A 26,729-nucleotide genomic window follows, 5' to 3' on the forward strand; every position below is an offset into this window, starting at 1 on the left:
AAGAATATATTTTTTTTCTGGATCTAAAGCTTTGCTTTCACTACTTAAAAGCGATCTTTTGGTTTTTGAGCAAAGTTTGTTTTTTTCCCCATTTCTCTCTTTTCCAACCTTTAAATTTGTAGCTTTGGGATTTAAATCTCCTTTTTCTTCATCCTCAAATATTATCAAAACACAAATTTGAATTTTGAAAAATATCACATATCATACACACCAATTCTCTCATTCTTAAAAAAATAATTATCGCTAATATATATTTCCCGAGAGTTGTTGATTGTAATGAGATGGTACGATGTGGGACAAAAAGGAAAGTGAAGGTTTGATTTGCTGCGCTAAGTCAAGCGTTGCACATGGAACGCAGGAAGCAGAGATGGCCATGAAAAGCAACAAAAAAGAATAAACAAAACGTTCATTGATTGATTTGGGAGACAAAACGTTTTATTTCCCGTTCCCCCCCACCCTTCAGTTTTCAGACCCTATCTCTATTATTACATACAAATGCTGACTACTTTTCTTTATTCTTCGTGTTCTCTTAACATTCAATCATTCCTCTTTATAGGCTAAAACTCGTAAATTCAATCATTAATTCTTAAATTTTATAAAATATAATCGTTTAACTTTTAAAAATTTAGAGTATATAACTTACGGTTAAAATAAATGCAAAGCTCCTTGCAGTAGGCATACGAGGACAATTAAGAAGAAACATGACAAATAGCAGAAGTAAAGACAGGCTTTTACCAAAGCGAAGACAGCAACCCATGATAGCTTCGAAGCTTACAATAATGGCGACACTGATGGAACATTAGTAAAACTGCAGATGATTTGAGGGTGACAATTATCTCACTCATATTCCGACCAAACGGCTGCGTATCTGTCATCCAACAGCCTCTATCACTCCCTTGTTCAGATTATTATACCTGACACATTTCAATTAGTTGCCAAGGAAACCCATCATTCATCCATCATTGTCACAACAACTGAGATTCATTGTATTATTATTTCACTGAAATAGATTTAATCAATTTAATGTGTTTTCATCCTTTCTGTCAACATTCTGTAGTAGAAAAACTTGACCTAGTTGATGGGTAGAGAGCCACGTGGCTGGTGATCAATATTAAGAAATTATCCAACATTTGTCTTTGTATATTCATTCTCATGATTTCTAACTTGGTTTCTGTTTGGAATGAAGTGAAATTGTGTTTACTCTTAAAAAAAATCGTTACTATTTTTTTTTTTTTTTTGCCTAGCTAACAAAAGATTCATTTTCTCTTTTTCAGAGATTGGTCACAAAGACTGGAATATAGTTATTGGAGGAAAAAAACAAAGAAAAGGAAAAAGAAAAAGAATGAAGAGAGATGAAATTAAAAAGAGTAAAAGTTAACGAGAAAACTTTCTCGTCTTCATGTTCAGTATAACTTTTCTTACAACTTCAAACGATGAGATAAAAACTGCCTTTTTTTTTTTTTTTGCAGTAAAAAGATCAACTCGATGCACTGTCAATTCTGTATGTTCCTTCCACACAAACAAAAAAAAAAAATCTGTATGTTCAGACTTGTTTATTATTAGTTTGGTGTATAACTATGGCTAATATCTAAAACCCTACCTTGCCCCATTTACGATCCCTTTTGATAATTTCTGAATCTTGCTTTCGATAAAAACTAGGTAAATATGGACGTAGAAGCTGTTACGTGCATGTGAAAGGGTCTACAAAAGCACCAGCATTTTTATATAATTTGAAAAATTTTTAGGTGAATCCAATTTAATGGCGTTAGCGGTCGGTGAATCGGTCTAAATAAAATCTAATTATAAATTAATAAAAAAAATTAATTTCTTTAAACAGAAATATAATTATAATAAATTTGTTTATTTGGGAGGATAATATTAAAAGATAATTTATAATATTTTGTATTCTTTTTATGAAGTAGAGTGATGAGTTTCACTATTGTTTTACCATGGAATCACCTGGACAAAAGTGATTGAAAAAAACAAGAAACATTCGCATGCTTTCCTAATGGGCACACAAAACGCTGGTGATAGTTAAACGACAAACACGTTTTCAACGTTTTACACTAACTCGAACATAGGCCACTTCTGTTTGCTGATTTGTAATAAAAAAAAAATTTGATTTGATGTTTATGTTCTTTTGACTGGAGATTATGTGATGCAATACATAGCATAATTGATGGGGGTTTATGATTATGTATGCAGATTAAAATTGTTATAAAAGCAAAGAGATGTTGGCATTAATGAGCAGAAAGACAGACATTTATTTAGAAATGATTGCAGAGAGTTTTAATTTGAAAATATATATTTAACATGGGAATCTAGGAGGGAATAACACTAGAAAAATGAAGAACATTCAAACAACAAGAATGATTACAAGAACACTGAAAGAAATTACAAAAAACGAAGAGCAGTACTGAAAGAAATTACAAAAACGAAGAGCACTCGAACAACAATTTTAACAACATTGTTGTTCTTTTACAAGGAAACACACAAACATAGGGAGGCATAAAAGACACAAATTATTCGAGGAAAATGAAAACTAAACACACGTTGACCACATTTTAAGTTACTTAGTAAGTGATCAGAGCTGGTAGCTTAATTAGCTACCTAGTTCAGCATTCTTTGGAGAATTGCACTTCTCACAACTTCTTCATCTGTGAGTCCTTCTGGAACTCTAGCAACAACATCTAGAAGCACAAGCTCTCTAATGCTTGACATGCTTGCGTGATGAACTTTGAATTCTGCTTCTCTTAGTACATCCATTAATCTTACAGCTGGGTGATTAACATCTGGTGAGAGGAATCTTATCATAGCTTCTGTTCCTACAATTTTCACATCCAACTCCATTGTCTTGCCTTTGTAACTTGAAGGGTATCTCATGTTATCAGCCATGGAATCTGGGTTTTGATCGTCTGTCACGTTTGCACTCTTATATTTCTTCGATACTGCTCTTAGTTTGGACTCTGATTCATCAACTTTGGCTTTCAGTTCCTTGATGTAAGTTACTGCATCTGCTAGTAGTGATGCTTTGTCCATCTTTGACACATTAGGAACTACAGATCGGAGTGCGTAGAATCGATGATTCAGCCTCTCTCTACGCTGCCTCTCTGCTTCAACATGGTTCATAGGCATTTCTTTGCCGTTTAGCTGTTTTCTTCCTCGTTTCCTGAAGCGATCAGTGTTTCCAGCTACAAAATTGCCATCAGAATCAGAATGTGCCGAGTCAGATGATGCGCCTTGAGCAGTAACGTCTTTCTTTCTGTCGTGTTCATTTTGCTTTTCAATAGAGGTCTCCTTTTGATAAGGTGAAAACATGGGAATATCAGGGAAACAAGTATTAGGAATCTGAAGCTGAGACCCGTGGCTTGGGTCCTTTGATAACAAGCAGGTGGTATCTCCCCCGAAGAGTGATTTGCAGAGTTGCACTAGGCTCCAATCTTTATAGATGACATTGGAGGATCCCAATTCAACAACTCCATAAGTGGTTGAAATACACACCAAAGTCTGTATACCAAGCATACGAGCCTCTTTAATTCTCTCACACTCGTACATCTGTAACTCATGGTTACCAGTCAACCAAATAAAAGCCCCGGAGCCAAATGTCCTGCCGAGAATTCCATCCTCAACAGCGAATGATCGTGTCACTGATACTGTGTAAAACCATTCAAAGTCAATAACATCCACGTCTGCCAATCTGTCCATCTCCATATTATCACTGAAAAGAGTTTGGGACTCTTTGTTAGTCATCTTTCTTCCAAGATTGAACCTGAATTTGGGTTGGTTCTGCTTGCTGCAAGCTTTTGCAGCAAATTCTTCGGCGCCACGGAAATGGCCATCACCCCACGATAAAACAAGGCGTCCAGTGGGATCATTGGACGCCTGCCAGAAGATGGCGTAGACCCACCATTCAGGCCGGCTTTGGAGGATGAACTGGAGGCGTTGCTGGATTGTGGGAGAAGAATCTTGACAAAACGACATCAAGGAGGAAGAAGAAGATGGGGACGTTATCTCCTCCATTGATATCTATATCTTGCACCTTTGTATTTCAGTTGTTTGTGTGTTTGTTTTTTGTTTTGCTAGAGTTTGAGTTTGCAAAATATATGAAATTCTACAAAATTTGAGAGATGGAGAAGGATAGAGGAAGCGGGAGATATGAGCCAAAGTGGGTCTACGACTTATGAGTGATCACTTAGGGCTATTTAAATAAAAACATTCTCTTTTTTTCAATTTCTTTTTCTTTTTTTTTTTTTCTGTTAAATTGGAGACTTTATATTCTTAACTTTAACCCCAAAGGACTAATTGCCTTGGTTGAATTAGCCTTTGCTGTCCATGCAAAAACATCTAACTATTTTAAATATTTACTCAGGCTAATTCTCCATTTCACACACACAAAAAAAATTCTTTTATTTTAAAAAAATTAATAAAAATAAATTAAATAAGATAAATTATTACTATGTAATATTAATTATATTTTTATATAAATATAATAATTTTAATTAATGAGTAATTGGTTTAACTTTTTAATCATATCTATTTGTTGCACTCACTGATAATAAATACATCTGACTAAATTTAAGAAATCTCACTCGTACTCCTTTGATCTCTAAATTTTAGTTAAAAAAATAAAATATCTACTCATCATTATTTGTATCATTTGCAAAATATAAGTTTTTCTCCTCATATTAGATTTTACTTTTATTAAAATATAATAATATTTTTAAAATTTTTGATCAAATAAAAGATGATTATAAAGTAGATGATCTGAAAATTTAAAAGTTCACTTTTATTGGAAAAAAAAAAAGACTATCCTTTTTTAACTTTTAATTGATGGAAGAATTAAAAGTTTACCTTTAAATTTACAGTAATTTTAAAATAATTTAATAATATTAGTTATTTAATATTTTAATATAGCAATAAAAATAGAGAATAAGTTATGAAGAAAGAGAAAAAAAAAAGTAAATTTATTACTTTTAATTATCTTAATAAACATATTAATAATAGAAATTAAAGTAAGTATATATTTTACTATGTTATTACAAGTATTTTTTGTAACGGACGTGTACTGTTTTTGTCGCATTCATTCAATGATTTAGCACGCTTGCAACGATTGAAACATTTACTTTGCCTTTGATGTAAAACTGGATTCTACGTCATTTTAATTTTAGATTTACTAAAACTTAAATAATTTTAACTTCAAATTTTATACTAATTATAAAGAATAAATATTTAATTTTTAAAATATATTAATATATTTATAGTCCATACTATATTAAATTAAGTTTATAAATTTATTTTATTTATATTTTAAATAGTTTGATAAATATATAATATGAGCTATTAAAATTTATGGTATTATAAAATATTTTTAATAAAATTTAAAAATAAATATATATATTTTTACTGTTATAAATCTATAACCATCCGTTATAAATCTATAAGAAAAAGTAAAAAATATGATGGATATACTGATTCATATCATCATTACTTGCTAACTTCATAGCAAAATGATTTCAGACTCCGACTAGAAAGATCTTATCTATGCTGTTCTTTAAAAATTGTAATAAAGACATCACAATCCTAATAATAGCATATACAAAAATAATTCTTTTTTATTATATATACAAATTTAAAATATAAAATTCGCCTTACTTTATAATTTTTATTGCATATATATACATGTCTAGTTTTATTATTATTTTTTTTTTTATTTTTTTTTATAAAGTTGAGTAGAGTAAATTAACTCCATTCAAGACGACGTGGGTCCACCATTGGAAAAGGAGATTCCCAAACTTGAGAACTTTGAGATTAGAAAGATGAATGCTTCTTCGGAAAGCCAAGCCCATTGTCCGAAGCACCTTTGACGTAAACGACCAAATGAGTGTGTCGTATGGTTGTTCGGTACAATAATGTGTTATTACATCGCTACAAACTTTGCTACTCCAATTGAGTTGAGTAGTAAATACATATAAGCAATTTTCTTGTTTGTAAGTGTTAGCAAAAGGAACTGAGTTGAGTAGATCATTTATTAATGACCGTACTTGGCTAATTAATATTCAATCAGTTCGAATCATTTTATTTCTAATATATCCGTTGTGTAAGAATTATTATAAGACGTACTTCATTAATTTACTAAATTCATTCGTTCACATAGTCTTTACGGTATATCTTTCGTTATTTTAAATTTAATAACATTTGAGAAAAATTGTTATATTTATCGAGGAGTGAAATACGTAAATTAATTCTTTAATTAGAAACAATTAACCTTTTCATTTTCAAGTATTTATTAAATAAAAAATTTTTCATAAATAATAAAATAATCAATATATTATATTTTAATTATAATTCATTGAATATTTCAAATTTCGATATTAATTAGTAAGGTAAAATTAAAAAAAGAAAATAATGAAAAGAAAACAAAAAAAAATAATTAGAAGGAAAATAATTTTTATTGTTGCATTTTGCTAAAGAAATGAAAAGGAAAGAATTTTTTACGCAATAAAATTATAATTTTATTTATAAATTTTTAAAAATAACCTACAAATAATTTTAAAAAGTTTTCAATTTTGAGAGAAAATAAAGGGAAATATAAATATTATTTTTTTCCTAAAATTATTTTTCCTCCTTAATTTTCTCTTATTTAAAAATAAAAAACAAAATTTATTTTTCTCTTTTTTTTTTAAATTTCCTTTCTTTTATTTTTTCCATAATCCAAACATGAGCTTAGTGTAAAAATGGTTTACATAGACATTAAGCATGGTGGAATACGAATCCATAAAAGGAAGCCCAACAGATTATCAGACTTTAAAAATAAACAAAGCCCATATTAACTAAGCATCTTTTCCTGCCCGTTATTGTTTTGGAAACAAAATTAAAATTTAGAGTTATAATAATTTACTTTTAATATTATATACATCAGACAAAAAATAATTTCATTTTTTTTCTTTTTAATCTAGAATTGAGGATCAAACGAGTATAACATGAAATATTTCATATTCACTTAGATATAATTATTTCCAGATTTATGTATATAATTTTTTTTAAATAATAATTTTTTAATAAATATTTTACTTCATATATTGAAAAATAAAGTTCAATAATTTTTAAAAAATTAAGAATAAAATAATATGAAAGTGATTAATGGCGAGTTTCCTTTCTTTGTATTATGATATTTTGGTTACTGATGATTTGATAGAGTGTTGGTCCAATTCCAAGAAAACTTAACCACAACAATTTTGGTTAATAAATAATTAGATTCGTCAGGAGTTTTAACCAATATTGTTTGATTAAAACAATATAAAAGAAAAAATAGGTTGAAAGACCAATAATCTTATTGAAATTTTTTAAAAATTACAAAAGTGAGTTTCTAATAGTTAAGAAATGCTATTTATAATAGAAACAAAATCCTGATATATAAAATTATGAAAATACCTAAAATATCAAAAAAAGTAATTAAAATACAAAATTGATCCCTAAACGATGAAATTTTCATATCGAATTTTATGACTAGGCAACTCTCATCACACTTTTGAAAGTCATATGTCTCGAAATTCCCTTTCCGAAAAACTATCGTGGGTCTCTATCAGACTTCGGCAGCAACAGTTAGACTCGGTCCAAGTCTGCTATAAAGTCCAAGGTTAGTTGCTCCATGTCATTCCCTTCCACTTGTAAAGAACTCGACCTCGAATTGTCATCAGCAGGGTAGTACTGAAATAGATCTGCCACGTTAAACATCTTAGAAATTTTCATCTTATGTGGGAGGTCAAGAACATAAGCATTGTCATTAATCTTCTGAATGATCCGGAATGAACCAATCTTCTTGGCGTCAAGCTTTTTCTGTCCTCCACCATACTCCTTGCGTAAATATACCATAACTTGATCACCGACATTGAAGGACTTGAAATGCCTATGTTTAGTAGCTGTAGCTTTATATTTGTCATTGGCTTTTGTAAGGCATTGTTGTACCTGTTTGAAAGCATCCACGTGCTGTTTTGCCAAGTTACTTACTGCAACACTGTTGTGAGAACCTGTGGGAAGGACAATAAGATCAACTGTATGCACTGGGACTTTCCTATACACAACAGCAAATGGTGACATATTTGTGGAGCCGTGGACAGCACTGTTGTAAGCAAATTTTGCTTGGGCAAGAGCAAGATCCCAAGTAGTTTTCTTATTATTGCAGATGCAGCGCAGAAGATTGCCAAGCATGCGATTCACTACTTCAGTTTGGGGATGGGCAACACTGCTATATCGAAGTTCGGTTCCAAAACGTTTCCATAAAGCCATCCAGAAATGAGCTAGAAACTTCACATTTCTGTCAGAAGTAATGGTCTTAGGGACGCCATGTAAGCGAACAATCTCCTGAAAAAACAGTTTTTCCACATGAGAAACATCATTAGTTTTCTTGCAAAGAATGAAATGCGCCATTTTAGAGAACCTGTCAACAATAAAAAAAATGGAATCAAATCCACTTTGAGTTCGTGGAAAACCAAGAATAAAATCCATAGACAAGTCCTTCCAAGGATGTGCTGGAATAGACAGTGGAGCGTATAAGCCTGTATTATGTGAATGTCCCTTCTGAGTTTGTCAAACTAGGCACTTCTGGACCATCCGACCTGTATCTCTTTTTAATTGTGGCTAGTAAAAATGCTCCTCCAACCCAGCAATACTCTTGTCATGCTGACCACTCAAACCTCCTCCATGGACCTCCTGAAAAAGAAGATCGAGGAATACATAACCTGTTTTGCTTAAAAAGAAAGTCATTATGTATCAAGAACCATCAGCAGGCTGGTGAGTCTGGACTCTAGCCCATATATTAGCAAAGTCATCATCTGTAGCATATAAATCCTTCAGAAATTAACTGTAATCAACAGAGCAGCCCTCTTACTCAAAGCATCTGCCACCTTATTACTATGGCCAGCTTTATGTTTAATGACATAATAAAAGGCTCCAAAGTAAGCTTTCCATTGAGCATGCATTTTATTCACATATTTTTTAGTTTTAAAATGGATCAAAGATTGATGATCTGTTGATCTGTGTGATTAATAAACTCTCGCCCTATTAGATACTGCTCTTAAGTTTTAAAAGCCTGGAATACAGCATATAACTCCTACTCATAAGTGGACCACTTCTTCCTAACTTCATTCAATTTCTCACTAAAGAAAGCAATAGACCTTTTAGCAACTCCATAAGCATCACATTCAACCTCAAACAATTTATCAAAATCGGGTAAAGTAATAGGGGCAGAAGTAAGATTATCTTTAATCTCTTCAAAGTTATTGTTGGCAGCGTCAGTCCAAACAAATTTCCACACTCTCTCTTTCTTTAAGAAATCTGTGATAGGGGCAATGATGCTGCTGAAATTTCTGATAAACCGTCGATAGAAAGTAGCAAGGCCATGAAAGCTGCGAACTTCAGAAATAGTTTTGAGGATGGGCCAATTTCGTATTGCTTCTACCTTCTTCTCATCAACATATATCCCTTCTGCACTAACAACAAATCCCAGGAACAAAAAGTGCTCCGTTATATAAATGCACTTCTTAAGATTAATAACCAACTCACTTTCTTGCAAGGCTGTCATGACTTGATGGAAATGTTGTAAATATTCTTCTTCGCTGCGGTTAAAAATTAAGATGTCATCAAAATAAACAACTACAAATTTGCGTAAAAAATAATGCAAAACCTGGTTCATGAGGCACATAAAATTGCTAGGTGCATTCGTCAAACCAAAGGGCATAACCAGCTACTCATACAAGCCTTCCTTAGTCTTGAAGGCAGTCTTCTATTCATCTCCCTCATTGATCCGAACTTGGTGATAGCCACTTTTAAGGTCGAGTTTAGAGAAGACTTTAGATCTGGATAGCTAATCCAGCATGTCATCCAGTCGTGGAATAGGAAATCGATACTGAATTGTAATTTTGTTAATGGCCCTGCTATCCACGCACATTCTCCAAGTCCCATCTTTCTTTGGAACTAATAGGGCAAGTATTCCGTAGGGGCTAATGCTCTCCCGAATATGCCCCTTCTTTAGTAATTCTTCAACCTGTTCTTGGAGGATTTCACCATCCTTTGGACTCATCTTATAATGAGGCAAATTCAGTAATTTTGATCCAGGAATGAGATCAATCTGATGTTGGATATCCCACAGAGGTGGAAGCTTGGATGATTCCTCTACTATCTTAGGAAACTCCTTCAACAGCTCTTTGACGGGTGGTGGTAAAGATGGTGCATCTTCCATTGCACATTTTGCTCTCACCAATAAAGCCAGTGTGCCTTCAGATTTCTCAATTGCGCCTGATAGCCTCTGCACTCTCATAAAAACAACAATAGCTGTAATACCCGGCTAGACTCCGGTATCGGAATTCCTACCGTCCGGTGGAATCTCGGATGTCGAAAACCTCTAGAGGGGTAAAATCATGTTTTTATAAAATGTTTTAATGTATTTTATGGTTTTAAGTAAGAAAGGAATTGAGTTTTGAATGAAAAAGACTATGGAGGCATTTCCAGGTTCGGCCGCCGAACCTCAAGTTCGGCCGCCGAACATTGGATGGTTTAGGGGGGCATGTTAGGCTTCCAAAAGTTGCAAAGGTTCAGCCGCTGAACCTCATGTTCGGTCGCCGAACTTGCATGAGTTTTGGAGGCACTTTAGGCTGCCGAAAGGTGGTCTGGCAGCCCCTATATAAGGGCTCCATGGCCGAAACGGGCGAGTTTTCTCCCCATTTTCGGCCAATGGTGAGTCTATGCTCTCCCATGGTCGTTTTTGATGTTTTCCCTCCAATCTTTCATGTTTTAACAAGTTTTATCTTGATTTGATGATATTTGAGCAAAAGAGTGAAGTTGGTAACTTGGAGACCAAAGGAGCGAGATCTCCCCCATCTCCGAGTTGGATCGTCTTCCCTCTCGATCTTCAAGAGGTAAGAGTAGATCCTCACTTCTTTTTATGTTTTGGTTAAGTTTCATGAAAGTTTATGGGGTAGAAATGCATGTTTAGGTTATTATTGAGTTTATGGGTTTATGTTGAGTTTTTGGGCAATGTGGGTTGTTTGATGTGTTTTGGTTGGGGGTTAAGTTAGTGTGAGACCCCTATGTACTTGTTGGCTTGAGTTTGCATGTTGTAGACTAGGTAAATGCATGATTGAATGGTTTAGGAGGCTTTTGTGCATGGAAGAGGCTGAGTTTTGCCCTTTGGAAGAACTCAGGTTCGGCAGCCGAAGGGACTTTCGGCCGCCGAACCTGCCTGTGGAGGCCAACTTTTGGCTGCCGAACCCTGCCCCTGAAAGTGGACTTTCGGCTCTGGAAGGGAGTTTCGGCCGCCGAAGGTGCCGCCGAACATGCACGAGTTTCGTCTCTGGAAGGAACCTTCGGTCGCCGAAAGTGCCGCCGAAGGTGCATGACTTTCGGCTCTGGAGGGACTTTCGGCCGCCGAACCTGCCGCCGAAAGTGCCCTGTTCAGCTTTCCTTTGCATGATTTATGTGATTGTTTTAAGATATTTTAGGGGGTTTTTGGGGAGTATTTTAGAGTCATGTTCATGGATGTTTGGTCCCTCATTTGAGTCCACCTGTGTAGGTTCGGACCCGAGGAACCGAGGACCTCAGCAGTGAGAAAGCTGTTTTAGAGTCAGTAGAGCTTTAGCTTGAGGTGAGTGGAATACCTTATTACGTTTCAAAGTAAATAAATAAATTTTGAGCATGATACATGCATCACGTATGCCATGAGATATACTAGGTTGTTTGCATTAGAATTCACTAATATGTTGCATTGCATAACTTGATGATGATGTGGATGGATGTTGGATGATCCTTTAGTCCTCGTATGATATGATATGATGATGATACGGTATTGAAGACCAGTAAGGCCCATTCTACGCCCCTGGCACTATGTTAAGAGAAAGACCAGTGAGGCCCATTCTACGCCCCTGGCACGATTGAACTATGTAGAGGACTATTGGTGACAAGTCCATCCTTGACGTGATTTGTTGTGATGTGTTGCATTTCATGAAAGCATGAATTTAAATTAAATATTTATTTATTCTGCTCACTGGGCTCTTGTAGCTCACCCCACTCCCTTAATCCCCCAGGTTTGCAGGTACGGGATAGACCAGGAGGTCAGCTAGAGTAAAGTCACGTTTATGTAATAGCTAGTAGTGGACATGATAGTTATTGAAATGTAATGAATAGTATTGAACAGTTATGTAATGTAATGATGTTATTGAAGATTAGAGTTGTGCTTGACCCTAGTACGTTGTTAATCCCTTTTAAGTACATGATTTTAATGATGTTTATGCAAACCAAACTTAATAAATGTTATGTTACCCCATTAGAGCATTGTTGAGGACTCCAGTGTGGGGTTGATGTTTATGTTTATGAGTTGTGCATGCACAGGTTAAGTTTGGAAATGAATGAGAAAGTTCACAATTTTTATGTACTTGTTGATCATGTATGGGATTAAACAGGTTTACAGGAGGTATGTTAGGCTTGCTACGGGTCCCGGCGGCTTTAAGCCGATCTGGATCCTAGCGCCGGTAGCGGTCCGGATTCCGGGTCGTTACAACAACATTCTTCCCTTCCACTTTAGAACGTTTCGCAGAACTGGAAGGCAAGATAGTAATCTTTTTTTGATTCCACGTGAACATGTATGAATTCTCCTTCCCCTTATGCAAAGCATCAACATCGAACTGCCAAGGGCCACTTAACAAAATTTCACAGCAATCCATATCTACAACATTACAATTAACAGGTTCAGTATAAGATTTGTCGATCGAGATAGAAACGCTACAGATTCTATTGACCTCAATTGTCGAACCTTCCTTAATCCATCCGACTTTATATGGCGAATGGTGCGGCTATGTAGGCAACTGCAATTTCTCCACCAATTGCATCGCTAGTAGATTCTGACAACTGCAGCTATCTATAATTAGCCTGCAAATTGCCTCTCCTACTCGACACTTTGCCTGAAAAATTTTCCTCATTTGCGTCTCATCCTCCTATTTTGTTGAGTATAAGATTTTCTTCACCATATAGATGACCTCTCCATCCTCAGAACTAGCAATAGATCCGTCATTGTCATCCACTTCCTCGTCAGTTTTAGCCATCTGCTCAACTACATTAACCTGTCGGTGATCAGTATTATCTCCTCTACGTTTTGGACAATTATTTGATCGATAATCAAGTTGCTTGCAGCTGTAACATATGTCTCCCATTGGCTTCTGATAATCAAGTTGCTTGGAGCAGTAACATATGTCTCCCGTTGGCTTCTGATAAGGATTGGTTCTGCCTCTTTTGTCTGCTGTAGTGGTAACTGTCTTTCCTTTACTGTCTCTTTTTTCTTCCATAGTATTATAAGGATTGCCAGAATTTACATCCTTAGAAGGCTGCTCGCTGTAATTGCCTCTATATTACTGCGTCCCTGTCGAACCAGAATTTCTGTAATTAAAATTTCGGTTGTACTGCTGTCATGGCTGCCAATCAACACACTCTTCTAACCTTTTTGCCATCTCAATGGCGTCTGCCAAGGTGAAAATCGCAACTACTTCCATCATACAATAAATTTTATGATTTAGGTTCCTCTAATAATGAGTAACCTGTTGGGCTTCGTTCTCATAGTTTTCACACCTCGCCTGCAACCTCAAAAACTCATCGGTATATTCATCCACCCTTCGGTTTCTCTATACATAGTCATGATATCGGTTATACAAAACCTGAGCGTGATCGCTAGGCAAGAACCGTTGTTCAATCATCTACTTCATCAACACCCAGTTTCGTATGGGTTCCAGCTTCATTCGATAGCGTTCGTTTTGAATCGAATTCTACCAGGCTGCTATACCCCCTTTTAACTTATAAGCTACAATCGAAATATTGCGATTCTCTTCCACATTCATAACCTCTACCAGCCATTCAAGAACAGATTTCACATCCAACGAACCAGAAAAGTTTTGAAGGTCTATTTTGATCTTGTAACCTCTCTGATAATTCTGTTGGAGATTTGCAGGCACAGAATTGGCGGCCACAGGATTGGCGACTGGCTGGAGGTGTGCGGCGACGGCGGGTTGATGGATTTTCTGCTACAGGGTCAGCTGTCTGATCATCTCCCTCAATTCTGCCAAAGATGCCTCAATCGCCCTCTTGGTTATCTGCTATGGTCGAATTTTGCTCTGATACCAACCTGATAAAGGACTAATTAGACTCCATCAAGAGTTTTAACCAATATCGTTTGGCTAAGACGATATAAGAGAAAAAATAGGGTGAAAAACGAACAGTCTTATTGAAATTCTTCAAAGATTGAAAAAGTGGGTTTCTAATAGTCAATGGAGGCTATTTATAATAAAAACAAAACCCTAATATGCAAAATTATGAAAATACTCAAAATATTCAAAAAAATAATTAAAATACAAAATTAATCCTCTAAATGATGGAACTTTCATATCGAATTTTATAACAGGCGACTCTCATTACATTTTTGAAAGTCGTGCATCTCGAAATTTTCTTTTCGAAAAGTTATTGTAGGTCTCTATCGGATATCGATAGCAAAAGTTAGAATCAGTATAAATGTACCATAAAATTCAAAATTAATTGCTCTATGTTATTGGTACTGTCCACTAAAGTCTACACTAATAGAAAATTAATGAATTATCAAAATGTAAGAGAAGTATTTAAAAAGAGTCGTGTGGTTAAATAGATGTGTTGAATTTCATGTTTGATTTTGAATCAAATAATATATTTTTTTAAATTAATTTTTAAATAAATTAAATTTTATCTAAACTTAACAATATAAGATCATATATTTTTTTAATTAATTTTTAAATAAATTAGATCTTTATCTAAACTTAACTATATAGATGAATTTTAAATATTTATAATATTAATAATTTTTTGATTTATAAATAGAACAAGTTAATTTTGCAATCACCAACAATTTTTTTGCTTGCAAGATAAGAGAAATCTAACATTTTAGGATACAGACAACTTGGGAAAACAACAAGAACTTGCTGACAGGGATGATAGCGATTTGTGTATAATCTTATCATATAACACCAAACCATCATGATATGTACTCATCAGTTCCAAGAAGATAAGATAAGCCGTGCATGATCAGACTTTGTTGCTTCTTATAAGCTATCACGCCTTGCTCATATCTTTTCAAATGGGGGAATTTTGAATTCTTGATCAACACTGCTACCAAACAAGTCCTTGACCAGCAGAGGACTTGCCCAGACTTTTACCTAATTATTTCGGACCCATTAATGTTAAAGAATTAATATATCTGAAATAGAAAAGCAAGAAAAGAAAGCCAGCAGAAAGCTTAACATGCTGGCATATTTTTGGGTTTGGTCTTTCTTTTTCTGACATTTAATGGAATCTTGGGTTTCGAAGGTTTTGGGTTCATCGGCCTAAATTTTATTTCGTCTTCAATTGAGATGTACCAAGTAACTGAAATTGATAGAAGTATGGATATGTCTTGAAGTTTGAACATTGCAGGTGGCGGTGGTGAACCCGTGTGTGTCTGTGATTCTGTGCTTGTGCTGTGTCTGAACAGACGCAGCCTTAATTATGGATGTCGGGTGCGAGAAAAGGCCCTGAGTTGCATCGAATAAAAGCGTAAATCCTACACATAATTTAAAATTAAAAATAAACTTTTATTTAAAACTTAGTGGACTCACCTATTCCTTTTCAGCAGAGTGACGCCCACTCCATATACAAACATTTTCAATTATAAGGTCGGACAAAAACAGAGACACCCCACGTATAAAAACTCTCTATCTCTTCTCTTCTCTTCTCTGTCCCTTTTGCATAGTATGCAAAAAGAAAATCAGAGAAAAAGAGAGAGAAGCAGACTTTTCTAGAGAGACTTCAATAATCTTCTATTACATGAAATGGCAATTTCAGGGGCAGAAACGCAATCAAATTCAGCTACCAAGCCTGGCCCTCAAGTCGAAGTAGAGTCAATCAAATGCTACTCGTGCGGTTTCAGAGAAGAGTGCACTCCTGCTTATATTTCTCGCGTCCGTGAGCGCTACCATGGGCGGTGGATTTGTGGGCTTTGCATTGAAGCTGTGAAAGATGAGGTTCTGAGATCAGATAGGCTCATATCTACTGAAGAAGCCCTAAACAGGCACATCAGTTTCTGTAACAAGTTTAGATCGTGTACTCCCGACAACCAAACGGAGCATCCTATCGTTGTCATGGGCAGGATTCTTCGCAGGAGTTTGGATTCTCCGCGAGCTATTCGATCTAATTCTAGCAGTGTTTTGCCTGAAGTTGATGTTGAAAAGATTAAGGTACCTTCTTCTGCCTTAGTTCGATCTGGCAGTTGTTTCTCTGCTTTGTCTGGTTGAATTCTTGTCGCTAGTTCTCCAACGTAAATACAAAAGCAAGTGGAACTCTATTTTGGTTAGGGAATTTCGTTTACAAGGAGTTTCACTGAATAAATTTCTATGTACATATGAACCATGACATTTTATGCTTCAAATTTTCTTTATTTTTCCTTATTTTTCTTCAAGGATTTCCAAGAATCCGTTACATGAAGAAAAGTTAACTGAAATGATCTTGAATTCGAATTTAAACAGTAGGAGGGAATAGAGATTTCAGCGTAGAAAGTTGTCCAGTAATTCAGTTTTCAGAAATGGCTACACGCGTCGTGCACTGTAATAATTTTTTATTTCTTGGCAGTATATGTGGAAATCAAGAATGACAGAATAAAGGAAAATGAAAATGGTAAATTAGTAAGACTATAGCTGGTTTCGAGTCTATGTTCTCGAGGTCTGCTGAATGACTTAAATTGGAAAATATTATACAAAATAAGGAAAAGGTTGGCAAAGAAAGGAAGCAGATGACAGAGTGAAGATGCTCGGAAAATTTCCTTACGGCAAGAAAGACAATGGTTACGTTTGCAGAAGGTGGCCAGGCCAGGTACAGGAACCTCAGCACGTTTCTGCTGTACTAGGAGCTTGGCCTTAGCCACTTTGACGGTAAGTAGCCAAAGCAAAACAATTTATCATTGCTATGAACCTTCTAGCCACACGTCGCTGGATTCATCTAGATATATAAAACGGTTAAATATATATTTTTAAAGTAATTTTCATGTAATATTATTATTTCTTTTTTTAATAAGCGATCTTAATTATACGTGTAAGTTAACTTGATAGATCTAAAATAAACTATTTTAGAATATTAACTCTGAGTTAATAAGATATTTTATAAAAAAATTATTTTTTATAAAACAAATAAAACCTTACTTTATTGATATTCTTTCATTTTTAATATTATAATTAAATTTTAATAAAAAATTACAATAAAATAATAAAAAATAAATTATTTTTCACGCACACGGCACTAATCATCTGTGACTGGAACGAGTACAGGGGAAGTCGCCGAGAGAATGTGAAGGGAACGGAAGGGAAATAACAACTATGTATTATTGGGTTCGGTAAGATTAGTTTTTTAATTGCATAAATTTGAACTAAAATAAAAAATATATATATATTTTTAAAATTACGATTCCAAATTGAAATAACATATCAATAAAATAAAATAAAATAAATAGTATATAGTAAAATATTATCTCAACTCTTGTTTAATATTCACTCCGTGATATAATTTTTATTTATTTTATTTTTTTATATATATTAGTGTTATTCCTTTTAAATTCGTTATAATATTTATAAATTTATTTATTTATATATATTATAAATTTAAATTATAATAAAAAATTAAATGTAATAATTTAAATATAAATAATAATAAAAATGTTAAAATTTAAATTTATTATGTGATATTATTTCATATTTTATTATAATCTTTTAATAAATCGAATGATAATATTAATTATCTCTAATAAATATTACATTACATAATTTTATTTTTTAAATACTATAAAATTAAGTTTTAAAATTGATATAGTGAATTTTTATATTTTTTTATAAAAATAGACAATGAATTTTATTGCACTTAAATTAATTTTTAATTTAAATTGTTAATATTATTTTTGATATTATAATTTATTATTTTAATAATTTATAATTTTTTATTTTAAAATTAAATATATTATTAATAATTAAAACATCATATTATCTAAAAATTTTATATTATCAAATTATTTATATTCTAATTATCAAATTATTTATAACATTATCTAATAATTTTATATTATTAAATTATCACTTTAATAATTTATAATTTTTATCTTATAAATTTGATTGAATTATTATCCACTTTAAAATGATATTTTAAATATTATTGTTTATAATTTTACAAGTAATATATATAATTTTAATTTTATAAATTTAAACGTTTTACTAAATAATTAGAATTATAATAATATTTTAATATTATCATTAAAAATTTAAATTATTATATGCTTTCATCAATTATTCTACGATCATCTTTTTTAATTTAAATTTTTTATTTAACAATTTAATATTATCAAAATTAAATTTATTTTAATCATATTATCTTAATTTTAATATTTTTATTTATTAATATATATAACCAAAATTTAAATATTTCTTTATAATAAATATTAATTTTTTATTTTAATATTCAAATATAATTATTAATAATTAAAAAAACAACATATTATCTAATAATTTTATATTATGAAATTATTTATATTTTTTCTAATAATTTAAATTTTAATTTAAAATTAAAATATTTATTAAAAATTATATTTTTATTAAAATTAATAATAGATAAATAAATAAAAAAACTCATCAAAATGAGAGACTAAATTACTAAACACTTATTTGATTACTAATGGCACCCGCTAATAACCTAATCAGTTCACATAGAATTAATAGAATATTAATTTTTAAATTTTATTATTTATAAAATATATATCATTAAATTATTAGAGTTGAATATTAATGTTATAAAATATTTATTTAAATATTTTTAGTTGCAATTTTAAATTCATGTATTTATCTCATCTATTTATCAAAATAAAAGTTAATATAAATGTAATTATTTTAATTTAATTTATTAATATCTTTAAATTTATATGATAAGATATAATAAAAATATATCTTTTAATTTTAAAAGAGAAAATATTTTATTTAGAATTTTGATTATACAAAAATTCTTTTTAATAATAAAATTATATATTTAATTAACAAAATTATATTATTTTATAAAATAAAATTTATATTCAAAAAGAAAATATTTTAGCCAATTAAATTAAAAATATAATTATAATTATTAAATTTAACTATATTATTATTAAAAATTTCATTATTCTTTCATCTTCTCACTCTTATAAAGTCATTTCACTTTACTTTTTTTATTAATTATATTTTATTAAATAAAATAATTTAAATTTAAAATAAAAATATTAATTTCAATTAAATCTTATATAATTTGAACTCAGTTTATATTATAGTAGCTTCTTTATTTATTTTATTGTTGAATTAACAAAAATTATAAGTTTTTTATTAATTTTGTATTTTATTTTATTTTACAATATAAATAATGTAATATATATGATTTTAGTGTTATTGAGTAATCTAAATATTTATAATATGCAAATCACAATATCATAAATTTGTATTTTAATTAAATTTAAATAATTAATATTTTATAAAAACTCAATTATATTCAAATAAAAAAGGATTATCTGCTATTAAATTTATCATTTAAATTTAATGTCTTAAAAAAATTTAATTTTTAAATATTATAAATATTACTCAATTTAATATTAAATTTTAGTTTTTTTATTAATAAGAAATTAAGTTTACATTCTTTTAAGCCATTTCATTTTTTTAACAATTTTAACAATAACAAAAATAATTTATTGTATAACTTTAATTTTAATATTTTTAAATGCAAACTTATAATTATAATTGAATTAAAAATCATAATAAAATTATATTCATTGCAAAATTTAAAATTTGAAGTAAAAAATAAAAAAATTATTTAATTAAAAATTTATAATTAAAATTTAAAATAAAAATAATAAAAATAACGAAATGAAATTTAAATTTACATGTAAAAGAAAAACTTCTATAATAAAATTTAATCAAGAATATTTTCGACTAATTTAAATTTAAATAGACTAATAATATAATTAAATAATTAAATTAAATTTTTTTAAAATAATAATATACTATAATTATTTTTTTTATAAAAAAATATATAATTTAACTTATGATAAAATTTAAATACAAGTAATTTAAATGTTAGAGAATTCTTTCTTGATAAAATTAAATCAATTATAATTTAAGAGATTTCGTAAATCAATTTGAATTTAAATAAAAATTAATATAATGAAATAATTAAATTAAAAAATTTTAAATAATAATAAATTTATAATTAACAAACATAATAAGGGTAGTTTAAGAAGTCCTATTATTTCCTTCTCTTCCTATATATATATATATATATATAGTATAGGTTAAAAAATGTAATTTTTATTAATTTTTTAATTATATTCATTTTAAATATATTAAATTTTATTAAATACTAAAAAATATTTTAAAAATGAAATTATAATAATTAATTTATATATTATTACAATTTTATACTATTTATTTATTTTAATTTTTCAAAATATAATTTCTTTTATTAATTTTTTAATTATACTCATTTTAAATATATTAAATTTTATTAAATGTTAAAAAATATTTTTAAAATAAAATAAAATAAAATAGAATTATTATAATCGATTTATATATTATTATAATTTAAAAAATAAAAGTAAATAATAATTTTAAAATAATAAAAATTATAGAATGAAAGAGAATTATTATTTTTGAAATATTTAATGAAATTCATAAATATTTTAATTTAATTAAATTCATTGATGATTCCTATTAATTGAAAAGAAATTAAAATAATTTAATTTCATTCATCATATGACCGATGAATTTATCAAATAAAATAAAGCATAAATGAATAATATACGAATACTAGCATAGTCTAACACTTTTTATTTTATTAATTGAAAAAATAAAAGATAATTTATATATATTATTTTCATTATATATATATATATATATATAGATAGATAATTTAAAATTTTAAAAATTTTATGACTTTTTTTACCATAATTTTAATGGCAAAACCGATTGAGAATAGATAGAATGATTTTTTTTTTTTTTATTGATAGAAATAAAAATTAAAAAGTATGGATATTTTAATAAATTTTTAAAAATATGAGGAAATTCTCCCAAAAACAAGAAAACAGAAAACAAAAAACAAGGGTGAGAGTAAGCGCGAAGCACCCACATAATCGGAATATCAGATAGCGACATTAATTTGTCGATGATTTCAGAACTTCATGCGACTCCAAAAAAAACCAAGACATATCAAAAATCGTTTAATCTAACCACTGCAATCGGAATTCACCATCGCCGTACCTGATAAAGTATCTCCGCAATCCAACTCACGGACAAATTTCACCGAGAAGCTGCTCAGAAGCTCTCTCCGCTGTTTTCCTTTCCGTATCTCCAAGGACGAAGGACGAAGGACGAAGCCCACCTCCTTCGCCCCACCAATATTCCCTCCATTCCCTGTATCATTCTCTCCCTTCAATTTTGACGCCTTACGGCATCCCAATTCCGCACCCTTTCTCTATCCTCTGCCCAATATGGTAGAACCAAAAGGGTTTCACGGAAATCGGCGTTCCCAATTCAGTGGGATTCTCAATGGAATTTGCTTGTCAGTGTTGCTTTTTTTATTGTACAATCAGGGGAATTCTCTTCAGAATCCGTTTCTCCTTAATTCGCCTTCGCCTTTGACTCTCACTCAACAACGGAGCTTGAGAGGCAGGAAAATTTCTGAAATTAATGGTACTACCTCTCGCAATGATGCGACTGTCATCCCGCATACTGATCCGAAATTGTGTGCTGGGTTGTTTGAGCACAAGGATTACAGTAATCATTGTGAGTATTTGATTGCCCATCCTGAGTGCACTTCAGGTGGCTTTTTCAATTACATTAGGTTTTTCTTTTGTGATTGCCATAAATTTGCTGTTCTGGGGTACATAATATTGGGCCTGTGGCTGGTAGCTCTATTTTATTTGTTGGGAAATACTGCCGCCGATTACTTTTGTTGTTCCTTGGAGAAGCTATCTTATCTGTTGAAGTTACCGCCAACTGTTGCGGGTGTTTCTCTGCTGCCACTGGGGAATGGGGCCCCTGATGTGTTTGCTAGCATTGCTGCTTTTGCTGGTAAGGATACAGGTGAAGTGGGTCTCAATAGTGTATTGGGGGGTGCTGTTTTTGTTACTTGTGTTGTCGTTGGTACTGTCTCTCTTTGTGTTGCGGAGAGGAGGATTCAGATCGATAGGACATGCTTTATTAGAGATATATGCTTCTTTGTATTTGCGCTCGTCTCACTTGGTATAATTTTGATTGTTGGTAAGGTGACTGTTGGGGGTGCAGTAGCATTTGTTTCCATTTATGTGATTTATGCACTTGCAGTCGCAGCTAATGAGATTTTGAAGAAACATGCCAAGAGACTGAGATTGGATGCTGTAATACCCTTGCTTCCTGTTTTGGAAAGTACATTATCTCATGGAAGTGAAGATGATGAATCCGTTTATGCATCACTACTTGACTCTGACTCCAAAAGTGATGTACCACATCTCCAAAATAAGCTCCCTCACTGGATGTGGTCTTCACATGTAGCAATTTATTCTAATGAGTTTGTGAAGGAGAATCCAGATGGCCCCAAGGATGTGTGGGGTTGGAATGAGGAGGAAACAGTGAATGACAAATTTTCCTGCTCCTGTTTCAGATTTTTTTGCTTGCTGGAGATGCCATTAACACTCCTGAGAAGATTGACAATTCCTGTAGTTGAGGAGGAAAGGTGGTCGAAAGGTTATGCAGTTGCCAGTGCTACATTGGCACCCATTGTTTTGGCAATTTTATGGAATACCCAAGATGACATTGGTATGCTGAACCGAGAAATTTCATATTTCCTTGGTGTTGTTTCTGGTGGCGTCCTTGGTGTTCTTGCACATTTGTACACCGAAGATGATCAACCACCCCGGAAGTTTTTACTTCCATGGGTTCTGGGGGGATTTTTTATGAGTATTATCTGGTTCTACATTGTTGCAAATGAGCTTGTTGCTTTGCTTGTGGCATCAGGTGTAATATTGGGAATTAGTCCATCACTCCTTGGCATAACTGTACTGGCATGGGGAAATTCTATGGGTGATTTGATGTCCAGTTTTGCACTGGCAATCAATGGCGGAGACAGTGTGCAAATTGCAATGTCAGGGTGCTATGCAGGTCCTATGTTCAACACACTTGTTGGGTTGGGACTGCCAATGCTGCTTGGAGCCTGGTTTTCGAGGCCTGAATCTTACAGAGTTCCTGAAGATGGCAGTTTATTATATACAATTGGATTTCTTGTGTCAGGGCTTATTTGGTCACTCATTGTGTTACCACGGAATGACATGCGCCCTAACAAGATGCTAGGATTTGGTCTCTTAACCATCTACTTGATGTTTCTAATTTTCAGGCTAAGCACATCTGTAGGTGATGAATCAGTGGCAGGATTATCTTAATTTTTGCATTGTTACCAGCAGAGTGGCAATTGGTATTCTTTAACCCCCAGAAATACTAAATTTTGATCTGGCCCAGTTCTTCTGTATTTCATAAACTCTGTTGTGATATCTTGTGTAGCGTTCAATTAGGATGGCAATGTAAATGTCCAGAATCATGTCTCCTTGCAATATTAAGCTCAGTGAGAATATATATATATCTTTTCATGATAACAAATATGATGGTTCAGCTGTTATATTTGTGTGTTAATATTGTTATATTGCATCATTTTTCTTGTCATTAGCATCGAGTATGCTGCTCTCATGCTTCTCTCCTCGTACTGGAGATAATCTGCTGTTTTTTTTTTTTTTGAATTAGTGCTGCGAGTTTTCTTTATTTTGTTTTAATCAATTTCAGAATTGGCAAATCAAGGCAAGGAAGAACAAACTAGTCTGAGCTAGTAACATAATTAGTGGTAAAGTTAATCAGTGGACAGCCAGAAACTGAAATCTTTTTTTTCTTCCTCCATACCTGGCCTATAAATCTTTTAGACCCTTGAACATTGGATAGTCTGTTCTCTACCACTACATTTTTCTAAGTTAAAGATAAAGAAACTAATAGATAAATAAAATCTGAGTGAACTAGTTTGCATGATCTTGTTCTTGGCCTTTTTCCTGTGGTTAATCAAGGAGTCTTGCCTTGTTTCCTTCTCTATCTAAATTAGCAGGAATCCTATTCAAGCTCATTTTCACTGTGTGAATGCTGTTTCCATTTAAAGCATAAATGATTCTCATTCTCGACCTTCCATGCCTCTGTTTGCTTTGTTGGGAAAAGTTCTGTTGCTGGAGTTAGTGTTACAGGACAACTAAAATTCAAAAACCAAAATGAAAAACCAAATGAGATTTAATTTCTTCTTGTGTGAACTACTCTCAAGTTTTTAACAATAGCCATTATTTTATTAGCCCTTTTATTCTAAGAAACAAATTTCATCTGTCTAATATTTCATTCATTGTCTCTATATTTTTTTAGCATATTTCAGTTTGTCAAACTGATATAGGAGATACTGTTTAATGTTTGTTTTGAGGTGTTGATGATTATAGCCGACAGAAGCAGTGGCCGTGTCTGTTTTAGTTTCATTAATTGATACTGTTAATGTTTACTACTTTGATTATGAGGTTGGTGTGTCTCTGCCTTGTCTCGTGCAGTCATGCTGGTGATGCAGGAACATCAAATGGAGTTGGAGAAATCAAACAATGCAGCTCAACTCTAAATTCATATAAAGAACAAATTCTTGAATCACCCACTAGTCGATTGCAGAAGGTGTTGCAATTGAAACCTTGGCTTTCTATTTGTTGCGTAGTTATTCAATATAAGTAAGAATCCTAGCTATTCAATTCCATATTCAAGAAGAAACCTTACAACTTCAAATAGTATACCAAGCGTTTCTATTTAAAACAAAGCACAATTAATTACATTTAATCAACTTCACAAATCTACAAATCCCATCAGAGAAACTTAAGTTAATCCAAATTACATCTTCATTCTTGGGTGTTTTCTGCATCATCAGCACCTCGTAGACTCACCATAAATGTAATCAAGAACAGCTATGACTCCGAAAACAAAAGCCTGATCAATGCCAGGTTTCACTACTACATGATACAGATCATTGCTTGTCATCACCTCTTTTGCTTCCTTCCTCGCTCCAATCTCCATATATAGCAAAATAGTTTATCAAAATATATGTTAACATTTCCATGGCCTAATTTTTCAGCTTTTAGTCAACTTATTAACACAAATAATATGAATTATACCTGAGCAACGATGTTGCCTGAGTTGTCAACAATACTACAATCTCTGCCAGGGAAATAACCTTTGATCTCAAAATCCCAGTCCCCATCTCTTCTGCTTCTCCTGGGTTCAATAGAGATCCTGATTGCGTTGTTCCTTACCAAACACGAGCTTGGCTCCTTCAAGCTGAACACAAGCTTTCGTGATCCTTCATAGTCAAAACTGTAACCTTTCCACTTTCTGTGAATGCTTAGAGCCTGAACCATCCCTCCCTGCCAAATCAAACACATTAGCTAAACAGGCTTAACTCCAAACAATGAACGAGAACATAATGTTTACATACCTTTCGACGAATAAGAAGCAAAGGGTCTCCATCAGAGTCTCGCAGAATGAGCTCCCCTTTTGCGCCGACAACTCCACAGCCATCAACTCTAAAAACAACCTTCTGGGTGCAATCTGTTACTACAAAACCTCCTCCATTCACGGCATGAGGCCTTTCCCTTACAAGAAAAACTACTTGAGAAGATGCACAGTATAACTTGCTTATAATAGGCATGGCGTCTCCATTATTGAATGATACTGCAGCCATGTCTTTGTAAAGAAGCTTAGAGAAGATAATATATCTGTTGTTAAATGCAGCAGTTAATGTATTTATATAGAAGATGCTAAAGATGGATGGAGATAATAATTGTTGTTTCTGTTTCAAAGGTTTGGCAAAGGCTTTTTGACAATGTGCGCGCGATGCGTAGAAGATGAGAGAATGCGGGGCATTTTGTTTACACCCACGATTACTTGCTGAAGATGAAGATCGTTCTCTCACGCGCCCCTTCCTGGCCAATCATAAGAGAACGTGTCCGTTGGTGAAAAGATAGTTTGCTAGGGTATAACATGCACTGACAGTCTCAAGCTTAGTATATTATTCATGTAAAATTATTATTATTATTATTATTATATTAAATTAAAGAGACTTACAAATTTAGTCGAGTAAATTTAAGAGATATTATATTTTAATTTTTTTTTATTTAAAAAAAAAATTTAGTATCTTGACTAAAAAGGGAATATTTGAAACAAAAGCCTAATTCATGAAGTTATTTTTGGCCCAATTTTCTCAAGTAGCTTGGCTATCTTCCACAGTCTCCAGCCAGATTTGGACCAACTTTAAATCTTTCATGCGTATGGTTTCCATCTTCTGATTCATGCTCCTAATTTCGCCACTATCTTCCATAATCTAATAATATTATAATACGTGAAATAAAAATAATTAATAAGAGAAAAAAAAGTTAATTTAATTTTTTTATCTTATTCAATATATGTGTCAAAATGCAAATGGTTTAGATTAAAAAGTTAAATTATTTAATATTGTTCTTAATAATAGCCTAGATTAAAAACAATATGAAAGATTTATGATTAAATTAATAAAAATATTAGGGAAAAACCCATCTCTTCTCTAGTTAAAATATTGGT

At 31.9% G+C, this 26,729-nt stretch overlaps 4 protein-coding genes across 4 annotated transcripts; 2 read left to right on the plus strand and 2 right to left on the minus strand.

The window, feature by feature from the left end:
* Window positions 1-2,297: 2,297 nt before the first annotated feature.
* Window positions 2,298-4,025, minus strand: LOC110603490 (transcription factor MYC2). Its single transcript, XM_021741233.2, has one exon. The coding sequence runs from the start codon at window positions 4,018-4,020 to the stop codon at window positions 2,611-2,613; it is 1,410 nt and encodes a 469-aa protein (XP_021596925.1). The 5' UTR covers window positions 4,021-4,025; the 3' UTR covers window positions 2,298-2,610.
* Window positions 4,026-15,155: 11,130 nt separating this feature from the next.
* Window positions 15,156-17,093, plus strand: LOC110604117. The gene is made up of 2 exons (XM_021742216.2): window positions 15,156-16,274; window positions 16,666-17,093. Exons 1-2 carry the CDS (start codon window positions 15,870-15,872, stop codon window positions 16,693-16,695), a joined length of 435 nt encoding a protein of 144 aa, XP_021597908.2. The 5' UTR covers window positions 15,156-15,869; the 3' UTR covers window positions 16,696-17,093.
* Window positions 17,094-21,192: 4,099 nt separating this feature from the next.
* Window positions 21,193-23,733, plus strand: LOC110604300 (cation/calcium exchanger 4). The gene has a single exon (XM_021742469.2). It carries the CDS (start codon window positions 21,575-21,577, stop codon window positions 23,498-23,500), a length of 1,926 nt encoding a protein of 641 aa, XP_021598161.1. The 5' UTR covers window positions 21,193-21,574; the 3' UTR covers window positions 23,501-23,733.
* Window positions 23,734-24,847: 1,114 nt separating this feature from the next.
* Window positions 24,848-26,134, minus strand: LOC110604301 (protein LURP-one-related 6). Its single transcript, XM_021742470.2, has 3 exons — window positions 25,609-26,134; window positions 25,289-25,537; window positions 24,848-25,184 (listed from the first exon to the last, which is right to left on the minus strand). Exons 1-3 carry the CDS (start codon window positions 25,852-25,854, stop codon window positions 25,041-25,043), a joined length of 639 nt encoding a protein of 212 aa, XP_021598162.1. The 5' UTR covers window positions 25,855-26,134; the 3' UTR covers window positions 24,848-25,040.
* Window positions 26,135-26,729: the final 595 nt, after the last annotated feature.

The sequence above is a fragment of the Manihot esculenta genome, chromosome 16, assembly GCF_001659605.2.
Source record: "Manihot esculenta cultivar AM560-2 chromosome 16, M.esculenta_v8, whole genome shotgun sequence".
Taxonomy (NCBI): Eukaryota; Viridiplantae; Streptophyta; class Magnoliopsida; order Malpighiales; family Euphorbiaceae; genus Manihot; species Manihot esculenta.

What these genes read in the sequence shown, in the direction of transcription:
- LOC110604301 (XM_021742470.2), bottom strand. Translation starts at nt 25,854, where the DNA reads ATGGCTGCAGTATCATTCAATAATGGAGACGCCATGCCTATTATAAGC. An exon ending in TGCTTCTTATTCGTCGAAAG is followed by an intron (nt 25,538 to 25,608) that starts GTATGTAAACAT and finishes TTGATTTGGCAG; the next exon opens with GGAGGGATGGTTCAGGCTCT. An exon ending in CAGGCAACATCGTTGCTCAG is followed by an intron (nt 25,185 to 25,288) that starts GTATAATTCATA and finishes CTATATATGGAG; the next exon opens with ATTGGAGCGAGGAAGGAAGC.
- LOC110603490 (XM_021741233.2), bottom strand. Translation starts at nt 4,020, where the DNA reads ATGGAGGAGATAACGTCCCCATCTTCTTCTTCCTCCTTGATGTCGTTT.
- LOC110604117 (XM_021742216.2), top strand. Translation starts at nt 15,870, where the DNA reads ATGGCAATTTCAGGGGCAGAAACGCAATCAAATTCAGCTACCAAGCCT. An exon ending in TTGATGTTGAAAAGATTAAG is followed by an intron (nt 16,275 to 16,665) that starts GTACCTTCTTCT and finishes ATTTCTTGGCAG; the next exon opens with TATATGTGGAAATCAAGAAT.
- LOC110604300 (XM_021742469.2), top strand. Translation starts at nt 21,575, where the DNA reads ATGGTAGAACCAAAAGGGTTTCACGGAAATCGGCGTTCCCAATTCAGT.